Below are 13344 nucleotides of genomic sequence, written 5' to 3'. Positions count from 1 at the left end.
TCTGGCTGGAACAAACACATTCCTGGAATCCACTTCTGATCTGAGTAGATTTATTTCTGGGTATCCTTTCACCTTTCTGCCCTCCAAAAATGGCTGCAATTATGTAGGACCATAAAGAATGTTTTCAAAGCATACAGGAGTTGCAACATGGTTTGTCCTTGCTTATCTGAATAAAAATTAATATACTAATCTTGTCAGAGAATGATGGATGTCTGCATTCCAATCACAGCCTTAAATGTGTAGCATCAGGCTGCTTGAAACTACAAAAAGCAGTGCCAATTGTTGCTTTCATGCTTTCATGGCATTGAAGATGCTGTTCAGCACTTTGTCCTACTTCAAATCCTCATGCACATTTTGTTAAGTGTAAAACAAGGGAAGTAACAACTGTTTTCAGGAGTTCATCTAATGTTGTCATCATGCATGACAGTTAATGCTTTGAAAGGACAATATTTGTGACAAAACTTCCCCTTTCATAAACAGCAGAAATATGAGAAAATCACTAGGAAGTACATGTTCTCTTGCTGCAAATTCACACATAGAACTCTTTATTAACAACAGTTTAGAGCCTAATTAAGGTACCTTTTTTGGTACTTTTGAAAACCTAAGAATGATGATAGTAACTCAAGTCAAATGTCCAACCAGCTCAATATCTTGTATCTTACCCTGTCCAGAAGAAGATGACCTAGTAAGAGTGTAAGAATTGGTCCAGTATATGACAGCTTCCTAAATGACCACACAGTCTCCAAACATTTCTGCTTTAATAGTTTAAATCATTGTTGAAACTTCCAAAGCAGGCTAAGGAATTTAGACATGTATGTCCAATTAGTGGTAGTGGAGGATGTTTAGAAGCTTCTAGATAGCTCTGAAAATTTCATTTTCAGTGTTCATATGACTCAAAAAGCATGCTCTGTTTTCTGTGCTGTGGCAAACATCTCTCTGAGGTTTTTTTCTGATTTTGTTTCCTGAGAAGGATGGAAGCCAAAATAGGAGCTGTTCAGTTCTGTGGTGATGAAGCATGATCATTTCTTCATGGTAAATAAATGGTACCAGTGCTTAGCTGAAAAAATACTGTGCTTTCAGATAATAAACCTACCTGATTCAGTGCTTGATCTGATACTCTGACGTCTGCCTTCATCTGAATCTTTGTGTATCATGTTTCCATTCAAAGAAAAGTGAATGGCCATGTGATCAATATAACTTAGAGGATGGTATGCTCTTTTCTACAAAGAGGAAAAAACCCCAAAAAATCAGCATGGAAACACAGTATTTTAAACCAACCAGAAATTCTGTGTATTCTACATTGTTAAGGCTAAGAAGATCCACATGGATAAATATGTTTGTCACTGTCGTACTTACACTGAATTTCTTCCAGTAGCTGTTTGTATCTCAGGACCCTAAGACTCAGAAATTAAAAAGACAACAAAAAGAAGCAAGAACATGAAACTTCTAGTACTCCACCACTACCACAGCACGTTCAAATATAGGTCTAATGGTCATCTACCACACAGCACTCTCTGAGATTCTCCTGTCCTGTTGTGCTGGGATCCCTGCATGCATTGTTTTACCTGCACAAGAGCAGCACCATTCATAAAGAGCAGCTCTGATATGGAAAGTGTACATCCTCTGAGCACCGTGGCCAGGCTGTAAGCACTGCATGAATTTAGCTGCCTGAAACTAGCTTTATTAGCACTTGCTTTTAGACCACTGTATAGTGTAGGCACACACCCAGGCTCAAACTGGGTATCAAGACTTTGAGCTGTACCTAAAAGCAATCAGAAGCCACTGCAGACCACAGATACTTCAATAGTTTTTTCTTAAAAACATGACTGCTTTGTGTACCAATCATAGCATAGCTTCAATTCTATTTTAGTCACAGTGGAGGATCTGAAGATCCAGATCATTGATCACTTGTTTCTATCCCATAAATACAGAAAACATCAACTCCACATAGAAGAGATTTATTTGCTTCCAGAAGACTGATCTGTTTTCTCTGTTGATCTCATGTAATGGTTTGTCAGACTAGTTGCAGCAGAACAGAGACAGGCTCAGGAATACTCCACCTGGTTGTCTGCCTAACACCAGATAATACACCATGCTGAAGCTGGCAGAGCCATCCCTGCATCCTTTCTCTCAGAGGATGTAACCCTTCCAAAGGAGAAGTGGAAGACAAAGCCATCATTCCAGTCTCCCCCTGCAGCAGTGTGTGTTGCCAGCTGTACATGCTAGCACGAGGAGGCTGTGCATATGCTCTGCACACACAAAATGAAGTTGTGACTCTTGGATGTTTCCCAGCAGCATTTCATGCACCCTCCCCTGCTCACCTGTATCATCATAAATGGAGCCCTTCACAGTGATTTCACAAAGAACAGTGATTCAGAATCAGGGATTTCTGAGCTCTACTATCATCCAAACAACTGGATCTTGATTTGAGGATACAGAGGCATAACTATCTTACAGACTGACTATGCATTGCCTGCTGTCATCTAACCACCATGGTATGGAAATAGTTACTGTCTGACATGAACTGCATTAATTGTGTTTGCTGCCAGGTTGGTTGAATAACTGTTACATCCCGCTTCTGAATAAATATGTCAATGCTTTTAGACTTTTACCCTCTGCAAAACCCTTTAGGAACCATTGGCAGTAAATATGTAACAAGATGAAGCCACATTAAAAGAAAATTTACCTGACTGCAAATCAAATGGAAACACAAAACCAATGAATTGGAAAAAATCTTATCCTGGCTTTACAGGTTATGCCACACTTACTGTAAAGCTGTATCTGACGATATTCTTGGGAGCATGGGGATTATTAGCTGTCAGGACACGTGTAAATTCCTCTTTTAATTCCTTTGGAATGGAAACAAAATAGTACCATAAATACTTCACTAGTAGTGCAATTTACAGCATACAAAAATCACCAGATATACAGTCACTTTTATGATGTTCAGTTCCCTGCAGATATCTCACATGCAGCTGATGCCTTTGCAAGAATAATGCTTGGAGCCAAGCTGGCTCAGAGTGGAATTCAGATCAGTCATCTCTCTTCCTACCATAATATTTCAGTGGATTTTCTTCAATTCTTTAGCTGTAATGTTAATTCTTATCTAAGCTATGGTAGCGCTTGAAAAATGCTAGGTGCATTCTATAGGACAAGACAGACAATCTGTGTGTATACTGTACAGAAAGAGAGTAAACAACAAGCTCAGTAGCAGTGTTGGCAGGCTCAACCACTGCAGACATAAAACTATTAACTGTTTTCACTATCTGAGTCGGGGGGAATTACATGCAGTTTCCCTTTGACAGCTTATTGGAGGAGAGGAAACAATACTAGAGTTTAACATGGAAGTCAGGAAAGAGAGACAGCTGTGGTTGGAAGTGTGACTGAGTGCAATCCTACTGAACTAAGCTGAGAAGAAATGGCCATAAAACTGTAGGACACAGTCCTATGTGTCACACAGAAGAACCTGAAAAGCTGAGCATTGGCTCTGAGTTGCTCCTTATATGAGGGAAGCAATGGCCCCATTCCCCTCTTGGATTAGTTCCATGCCGATACATTCTCATAAGGCCCCAACTGTGTTTCAAAGCACAGTCTTCCTCTTTTCCTGCTAAAAGCCATTTCAGTTTGTGCAGCAGATACTGCACCTTAGCAAGTCCTAGAGTATTACTCTCAATTTCTTCCAAAACAGTTGGATAAAAAGTAGGCTTCAGTTTATGGAGTTTTGTACACACCTCATGACAACTAGAGACATTGCTTTACTTACAGCCTCAGTCAGTTCCAGTTGATCTGGGGGTTTGACTTGAGACTTTCCTGCCCATTCATCTCCTCCTTCTCCTGCTTCAGTGGAGGCATCATCATCCTACCACAGAAAAAAACAAAATATACACAAAGTCTGACTGTTTTGCTCCCTTCCAAAACAGGACTTCTCCAACCGTGGAGGAAGATGGACAAAACAGCATTTCCCCATCCATCTGTGCTTTTAGTAAATAACCCCAAATGGCAAGTCCAAATCTGAAGACTGCTGAAGTGCTACATTTATCCAGTGGGCTGGAGGAGCTGCTGCCTGAAGATAACTCCTGGCATGTAACAAAACTGGAGTAACTTCAGTAATTAAATTCAAGTAACACCAATCTCAGTTTTAAAGTTTGCAATTCTGTTTCCTTTGACTACATAATACCCAAAGGAGCAGATGCAGCTCCTGAAGGAATGTTAACCATTTTCTTCCACAGGCCAGTGGGTCTGCATTCTGCAAACACAGGGAGCTGCTCTCCATGGGCTGGTCTTGGGTCGAGATGATTTTATATCATTAACAGGAAAGAAATCACTGCAGGATTAATTTCAGTTAGTTGTCATTACAGATAAACCACCAGAATGCAAAGCTGCTGATTAAAATGTTCATCTGCTCCAGGCAAAATTTTTCCCTCAATTTGAAATGTGTAATGGGTTGATTTAAAATAAATCAATCATTCTTTTAAGTACAGTTTGCTTAGATGTCCTAAAATTTATAGTGACATGGAGCTGCCAATGAGTCCACGGTGTAAGTGAAGCCTGTTTGCAGGTATGGAGACTGAATAACAAAGCTTTGCTATCTGCAGAGTGCCACAAAGCTGAAAAGCACAATGCTCTGTGAAAATACGTACTGGCTGACTAACAGGGACTTCAGCATATGCCAGGCATCCAGGGGAAGTCAGAGGTTGCAGCCTCTTTTTTCTCCAAAGGAAAAATCCCCCAAGCTCCCCTCCCAAATGTTCTCTTGTACTTTTCCACAGTTTCCTTGAAATTTTTCAACTTCTTCTGTGGAGTCAAAATTACTGTTCTTATCAGAGCAAAGGCATCTGCTCTCTTTTATCAGGCATAGCTCAGCTCCTTTCCCACAGACTGTTAGGAATCGAAAGATCCTTGCTTTTGCTCCAAGGTCTTCACAGAGTCACCATTCTCTTTAACATCTTCACCAGTCCCCACATTTAATAGACCATAATTTGTCCTAAGAAAGTGAAAAGCTGTTTTTCACCACGCCTGTATAAAGGCATGTTAACTATCCTTCCATACACGCCAACAGAGCTAAATTCAAGAGAAGTATGTTAAATAAAGATGTAAGCATTTTTTTTGCCCAACAGAAAAACATTATCATTAAGCTAACAGTCAAAAAGTTAACTCTCTCTAATGCTTGTATTTCTATGTTAATTAAGTGAATATGGGCTATCTACTGAATTTCCTAAATTGACCTGGCAGTTTTCTCATCCTGTGTCAGCTTGTGTTCGGGAATTTACATCCCAATTGTTTTATTTTAATCTTTTTGATCCTGCAATTTATCTAAATTATGCCTTTTTTTAGCTGCCGTTATTTTTTTTATTTGCCATTATTTTGCTAGTGTAATTCCTTTCTCCATGGAAATTTAGAACAAGCCCTTACTGCTAAATCAATTGGAATATTACCGATCCCATAAAACATGTCTATGTCCAGACTGAATCTAGTTTGCATTTCATAAGTAATGAAGGGGGAAAAAAAAAAAAAAAAAGACTCATGAATCTGTGGATCTTACCCGTTTTTTAGATACTCCTTTAGCAGGCCTCGGTAGTACTGCCTTTCCTCCTGAAGGTCTGCTTTGGCCCTGAAGTGAGAACATACCAAATGTAAATCTTCAATGCACCTGGTTCCTAATTTAACCAAAGCAGAACAGAGGTTTAAGACGATCACTAATATTTGCTGTAATGGTATGTTTCAAAAGCCATGTATGCTAGTATTTTGCCTATTAATCATCTGAATGAAAGGCAATCTCTTTCATAATGGTGCTGAAGTCATGATCCCTGGAGCCATTTAGAAGATGTGTAGATGTGGTGCTGAAGGACACAGTTTAGCAGTGGACTTGGCAGTGCTGCATTAACAGTGGACTCATTGATTTTAAAGATGTAATCTAAACGATTTTATGATTCTAATAAAAGACAGCAGTTAATCAGCCCAAAGAAACACAGTCCTTGTTATTCCTTATCTGTGATACACCTAAATGTCACACACAGAGAGTTCTAGTGTCTCAGTCAAACAAATAGAAAGGCTGCTCTTGTCTCAAATACTTGCATGTCACAGTGAGCCTTGAGAAAGCAGACCCACTGCTGCAAAGTCACGAATGCTCAAAACCCATGGAAAACACTGAAATAGCTGTTTACAGGGAGCATTAAAGGGTAATTCTAAGGGAGATTACTCAGAAGTTAAGGAATAACAGAAGGGCACCAGTGAAAAAGCTTTATGAAAACTTTATGAAAGCAAATAGAAAGGCTGCTCTTGTCCCAAATACTTGGGATGTCACAGTGAGCCTTGAGACAGCAGACCCACTGCTGTAGAGTCACGAATGCTCAGAACCCATGGAAAACACTGAAAGAACTGCTTACAGGGAGCATTATAGAGTAATTCTAAGGGAGATTACCCAGAAGTTAAGGAATAATAGAAGGGCACCAGTGAAAAAGCTTTATGAAAACATAAATCATATTGCCAACTCCTTTAGAGCTTTACATCCACCAGCACCCTCAAGGACATCTCTGAATCCATACTCCTCACAGCCTGTATCTGTGTTTGGGATTGCAGCGACCCAGGTTGCACTTGGCCTTGCTGAACTTCATAAGGTTTGCACAGGCCCAGCTCTCAAAGGTTTCAAGATCTCCCTGGATTCCACCCCTTCCTCCACTGTGTTGACCACACCACACTACACAGCTTGGTGTCATCAGCAAACTTGCTTAGGGTGCACTCAATCCCAACATCCATGTCACTGACAAAGATGTTAAACAGCACCAGTCCCAATACCCCACCCCAAAAACACCATCTGCCACTGGTCCCTACTTGGACATTGAGCTATTGAGTACAACAATCCAGCCAATTCCTCAGTCACAGAATGGTCCGTTCATCAGTTTTCTGTCTCCCCAATTGATGAGAGTCAAGGATGTCATGTGGGACAGTGTCAAACACTGTGCCTATGTTCAGGTAGATGACATCAGTTGCTCTCCCCTTATCCACCTGTATCCCTGTCATAGAAAGCCACCAAAAATTTCAGGAACACTTAGACCGTGGTAAAGCAACATCAGCTGTCACCAGGCACCTCCCTAATTTCCATGTGCCTTAGCATGGAGGATCAGCTCCATGACATTTTCCAGGCACAGCGGTGAGACTGACTGGCCTGTAGTTCTCTGACTTTCTTTTTCTCCTTTTAAAAATAAGGGTTATGTTTTACCTTTTCAAGCTAGTGGGAACTTCACCGCCATGGCTTCTCAAGGCATTCTCAAATATGATGGCAGCTATTTTATCACTTCATCTGCCAGTTCCCTCAGGAGCCATGGATGGATCTTGTCAGGGTCCACGGGCTTAGGCACTTCCCTGGCTTTCTCTTAGTTGGTATGCATTGCTCTGGAGCTCGGAGGACATGATCCTTGAATATTAACCAGATTTTTTGGGGCCCCTCTTCTGTTCAAGTCTTTATCCCATGGCATTTTAACAAGCAGGTCCACAAGTCTTTAACAAGAGGCCACAGTCTGCTTTCCTGAAGTTCAGGATAGCAAACTTGATACGATTCTATGATTCAGTCATTTTGGAATCTGGGTGCATTTTAACATGCACAGTTTCCACAGTAAGTAATCCCATGGTAAAACTACATGCTAATGCAAAGAAATGTCTATTTCTTTAAGTCTGCCACTTGCTGCTTTCATCTGGTTTTCCTACTTCTTCTACTAGCCCAGCTTTATCACACTATCTGTTGTTCATCTTCTTTTCCATATCTCTTTTGAAAACTTAAGGAGCATAAGTCTGTACAGAGATTCCTAGACTCCTCTCATTATTCCCCTACATTATAAAAATTTAATATGCACTTCTCCCATCTGCTCCCTCTGTACTAAACACTTAAGCAGCCATAATGACTTTGACCCAGGTTATCTCCAGTTCTTCTTTCTAAATCCCCACTTCTTGGTAAGATTTGACCATAACAATTCTGAAAAACATTCTGAGAGAACAAACTGTAGCACAGATGTGATTTTTCTTCTATAATTTAACCATTAAAAGCAGTAGAAAATGAGAAGACTGAGACATTTCAGTGCTTAGAAAATGAGCCTCTCTTTGAAATACAAATTGTTATGACTCAAGTGGAGAAAATAAAGAGATATGACATTTCTTTTATAATGCCACAGTGGGCTGGCAGCAGAGCAGAGAGCCCAGAAGCCCCAGCATCACAATCACTACTGATATCACTGAATTACACAGCTGGACTGTCTCCTCACCACATGTGAATTTGATGTTATATAAGCAAAAAAAAATTAAAACACAGTTTCAGAGCAAGAATTTATTTAGATCCAGATAAAAATCAAATTCTTAATTTTAAACAGGAAACAAGGCCTACTCACTATTACCCTTTGTAAACGAGTCTATAAAAGCATTACCATGCAGCAAAGGCATTGCAAGGCAATCTGAGGGTAACTAATTTTGGCAGTTGCACACATTTCAATTAAGATAATCCAGAGAGAAAACAGTGAATAAATATCTGCAACTACGTTAAAATCCAAAAGTGGCATTGAAGAAAAGCTTGAGTTAGACTGCACTAAAAGGATGCAGCACAATCCTTGCCCTGCTCCCCACATCATAAAGGGTCTTCAGGGTAGAGGATGAGCAATTTTTCTAATCAAAGAGGGGCCAATGGCTAATATGCTTTGCTACTTTTATCCTTGTATAGTATTGCCATGGCTTTATAACAGCAACTTAATTATATAATGCAGGTCTTGTTTGATAGAGAAACTGCAGCATAGAGGAGTACAGGCAGGGGTGGGTAAGAGATGGGGCACAGGCTTGACAGTGGAGACCCCACAGCTGTTAGAGAAATGCAGACCTGAAGACAGAGGAACTGCACAAAGCTTGGTTTAGGGGTAACAAAGAAAACAAAATAATAGGATCTAAGACACTTAAAAAACATCACAATCAGTAACATCAGGTGGAACATCAGACCAATGCAGAAAGAGAAAGGTGTGAAAGTGTGTTAGCTAACAAATAAAAGGAACTCCAAGTGGGTCCTAGAGTCAGGAATGAACTATCAGCATGGACACCTTATCCTTGCCAAAGGACCCCACAGGCTGACACTTGGCCATAAGATCCACACCAGCAATGACATCAAAGGGAACATCAGCCTTGGGAACCAGAGAACCAGAAGAAGGGTGAGCTCAAAACTAGAAAAGGTAGAAACTGAACAATCCCCCACTTCCTCAGCGTGTCTTCACAGGGGTGTGCTCCATCTCTCTGACCATTTTTGTGTCTCTCTTCTGGACATGTTCCAGGAGCTTTATGTCCTTCTTCTGTTGGGCACATCTGTTGCTCTGCCTTTGTCCACTGAGACTGCGACCCCATCATAAAAGGCCACCAGATCAGTCAGGCAGGACTTGCCCTTACTGAGGCTGTGCTGGCTGTCACCAACCACACCTTTGTTATCTGCATGTCTTAGCAGAGCCTTCTTGAGGACCTGCTCAATGGTCTTGCCAGACACAGAAGTGAGACTGATTGGCTTATGGTTTCCCGGGTCTTCTTTTTTTACATTTTTGAAAGTGAGGATTATGCTTCCCCTTTCCCAGTCAGCAGGAACTTCACCAGAATTTTTCAAATATGATGGACAGTGGCTTTGCAACTTCATCTGCCAGTTCAGGAGCCGTGGGTGAATCCCATCAGCTCCCATGGACTTGTTCACCTTCAAGTTCTTTAGGTGATCTTGAACCTGCTCTTCAGCTACAGCTGGAGGATTTTCCTTTTCCTTTGGCTCCTGCAACATGGGGGGTGTGAGCAGAGCCCTTGCAGAGTCCAGTGAAGACAGAGGCAAAGGAGTCATTGAGTACCTTGGCCTTCTCTACATCTTGTGTGACCAGCTCTCTTGTCTCCTTCTGGAGTGGGCCCACATTTCCCTGGTCTTCCTCTTAGCACTGACATACCAGTAGAAATTTTTTCTAGCCCCCCTTGCCAGATCCAATTCTCTCTGTGCTTTTGTTTTCCTAACTTGATCTCCTGCTTCCATTTCTCCCAGGATATCTGTCCTTGCTTCCATCCTCTGTAAACTTTGTTTTTACCCTTAAGTGTGTCCAGGAATTCCTTGCTCATCCATGCTGGCCTCCTGGGACTCCTGCCTGCCTTCCTCTTCACTGGGACACATTGGTCCTGGGCATGCAGGAGGTGATCCTTGAATACTGACCACCTTTCCCAGGCTCCCCTCCCATCCAGGGCTTTGTCCCATTCTACCCAGCAAGCAGATCCTTGAAAAGTCTAAAGTCTGCCCTTTTCAAACCAAGTGCCATCAGCTCACTTTGCACTTTTGTCACCGAAAGAAGAGGAGTGTGATAATTATGAGGAACTTATAATTGGAAAGAGACATTGTTGCTAGGGAACGAAGGAACAGGTAGGAGGCATTAAGGAGTTACAAGGAGTTTCTCACCTCCTGGTCACTGTCATAACTCTGAACACCCTGGAAGGTGCTCCACTGCCATGGCAACAAACGCCAGTGAGAATTTATGCATGTTAAATATGTTTTACTCTGATTATTACCTTACATTAAATAAATGAACAGATTACTATAGTTCCTATAGTAAAAAGGCATTAGAAGCCAAAAAAAAATCACAATATTTTGGGCTATACAATTTTTTTGGGATATAAAAAATTCAAGTGACTGCTCTTTTCTCGACCTTTCTTCCAGGATGTGTTTGACAGTAGCACCGAGAAATTCCTCGCTGGGACAGACAATGCCACAAGACAAATTAACTATTGACTACAGCAAAGATACAGTAATCCAACAGGATGATACAGATAAAGACAGGAAACACATGAAAAGTAAATGCTTTAAATACCATTTAATTTTCCTTTCCCTCGCCCGTGCTCCCTCTAATGCAGACAAGCCATCAAGAGTTGCAAATAGCTGCAAGACCAAGTCCTTCAGCAGCAAGTTTTCCTGTGGCTGACATCTCCAACGGGATTTTTAAGTATATTTTTAGGTAGGGTGTTTGGGTTGTCTCCAAATGAAATGCCTCTATACAGGCTTTTGGGGTTTTTTTTTAGTTTTATAACAGGAAACCTAAAATAAGAAAAAAATATTGACTCCTTTCCAAAGGACATTGCTGTAAATTAAAAAGTCACTACTGGGCTGTCATTTTCTAAGAGCTATTTTATTTCTGTAATAGGAAGGCAAGAATCAAAGAAACGCAATGTCTAATGGAAGTTTTGCTCACAACCCCCAAGTAATGTGTTTCCAGCTTGGCCTGCCATGAGGAAAATAAAGAATCATAATCAACTATCCAGTCAAGCCTTGTCTTTCTCACTTACTCTTTCCACAGTGATTATTATTCTCTTTTTGATGGCAATGTGACAGTCATTAATTGCTGATTTGAGTCAGTAACCAAATTTATACAAAATAGGTACGACTACCAGTATCTTCATTTTTGTCTGAATAGCAAAAGATCTGAAGCTTTCTCCAAGTCCTGGAACAATCATGACTGGTACTTTTTTAACAGCTATTTTCTATGACCCTACTTTTCAGCTATTTCATCCTTCACTGCAGAAAACCTCTGACTTGACAGTGGTAATGGTGATGGTAAATAACTCATCCTGGTATCCTAGGAAACAGATATTTACTCTTATTCAAAAAGGGCAAGAAGGAAGATCCAAAAAACTACAGACCAGTCATCCCCACCTCCATCCCTGGAAAGGTCATGGAGAAGCTCATTGTGGAGGTCATCTCTAAACACAGGGAAGAAAAGAAGGTTATCAGGAGCAGCCAGAATGGATTCACCAGTGGGAAATCATGTTTGAACAATCTGATAGCCTTCTATGATGGTGTGACTGAGGGGGTAGATGCAGGGAGAGCAGTGAATGTTGTCTACACTGACTGTCAGCAAAGTTTCAGCCAGAGCTGTCATTTCATATTAAGCAAATTTTCCAAGGGCTGAAAATCAATTACATATTAATGAAACACTCATCAGGGCAATGATAAATTCAGACCGTATTTTTAAAAGATCATTAATGAGACATTTCTGCAGCATTTCTGCTCCCCATGATAGCTGTCACCGTAAGAGAGACAAGGCTGACAAGTCACAGAATGCTCCTCCTAAGTTTACTTCACCTTCCTGAGCAAAGACATTATCATTCCTGACTCCTCTGGAGCAGAGCACAGAGGTTAACATATGCACTGAAAAAAACAAAAGAGAAGAACACACCTGCTTGTAGGATTCTAAAGGGAAGATGAAGAGCCATTGTTAGAGCTGAGCTTGACCTTCTTGAAAATAATTTGATAATTTCCTGATAGCTTCTTATTCTTGTTTTGAATATTAGCAAAATCCATAGCAAACCAACAGTAGGTACAAGGAGCAGAGAAGCACAGAATGGAAATAAAGCCAAAGGCAGCAAAGTGACTTCTAATTTGCCCTGCAACAGACATCCATTTACACACAGTAGGGATGCCAATTTATGAGCCATTTGCCAAGACATTTTATAATATGTTTTCTGAGAGACACTAAACTAAGTGTTTATTTTATATTGCATGGACAGCTTAATGCATGTTTAACAGCCAGTAAGCACCTTGAAAGCCTTCACTTACAAAAAAATAAAATGGGTCTGTTGACCATGTCTAGGAGAGGTTTTATTTGTTTCCTTTTGATAACTTTCTGAACAGTAAAGAAGCTGATTATATGGCAGCTGGTGCAAGACCACAACTGTAGCAAGAAATGCCTCTGTCCAAATTCAGATGCTTTCTTAACACTGCCTAAGTGCCAGTGACCCTAAGTTATAAGCCAGCCCGTTTGACTTTGCACACTGTAAATGCAAAAAAGTGTAAGAAATGACAGTTCAGAAACCATAACCACATCTTGCTTCTCCATGGGGTGGGTTCAGCTCTCCACTGCTTACACAATGTTTTTCTTGAGACACAATGCAAAAGCATGGAAACCCAGAACAAAAGCTTCCAATGGCATGTCTAATAACCATGTTTAAAATAATAACCTCAAAATTGTTGGTCACTCCCTCTCACTGTCTAGCACCAGGCATAGGAGTGACACCAGACTAACAGGGTGCTGTTCCTTGCCCTCTCAAAAACTTTCTCCATGTCCATGCACCTGCCAAACAAGTCAGTGCTTTTAAGAATACTCTGCTTCTAAGTTTGCTATACTCATGTTCTCATTTTTCAGGGATGTGAGAATCTAATTCTTCCATACCCTTCAGTCCGATGAAGAGATGCTGGCTTTTGTTTTTCCATAATTCTACATCTTGCCAAAATGCTGTGGATCTCAGTAGTGTGTAATACGTTTGAGATCTGAGAAAGATGTCACCAAAGTACAGAGCATACCTAAGCATTGT

General features: G+C 40.8%; 1 protein-coding gene across 4 annotated transcripts in view; it reads right to left on the bottom strand.

Annotated features, from left to right (window-relative positions):
- The window catches only part of DNAI1 (dynein axonemal intermediate chain 1), a 147636-nt gene that overhangs the window by 130519 nt on the left and 3773 nt on the right, over positions 1–13344 (bottom strand). For all 4 annotated transcript variants that reach the window (XM_071730134.1, XM_071730135.1, XM_071730133.1 and 1 more), the window contains exons 2-5: positions 5543–5611; positions 3764–3859; positions 2769–2849; positions 1094–1220 (exon numbers count right to left, since the gene is read on the bottom strand). In XM_071730134.1, the coding sequence (XP_071586235.1) occupies positions 1094–1220; positions 2769–2849; positions 3764–3859; positions 5543–5611 (373 nt within the window). The remainder of the gene's footprint in view (positions 1–1093; positions 1221–2768; positions 2850–3763; positions 3860–5542; positions 5612–13344) is intronic.

This window comes from Heliangelus exortis, chromosome Z (genome assembly GCF_036169615.1).
Source record: "Heliangelus exortis chromosome Z, bHelExo1.hap1, whole genome shotgun sequence".
In the NCBI taxonomy this organism is placed as follows: Eukaryota; Metazoa; Chordata; class Aves; order Apodiformes; family Trochilidae; genus Heliangelus; species Heliangelus exortis.
The sequence above is the reverse complement of the archived record's forward strand: the minus strand, read 5'-3'. Positions and strand labels throughout refer to the sequence as shown.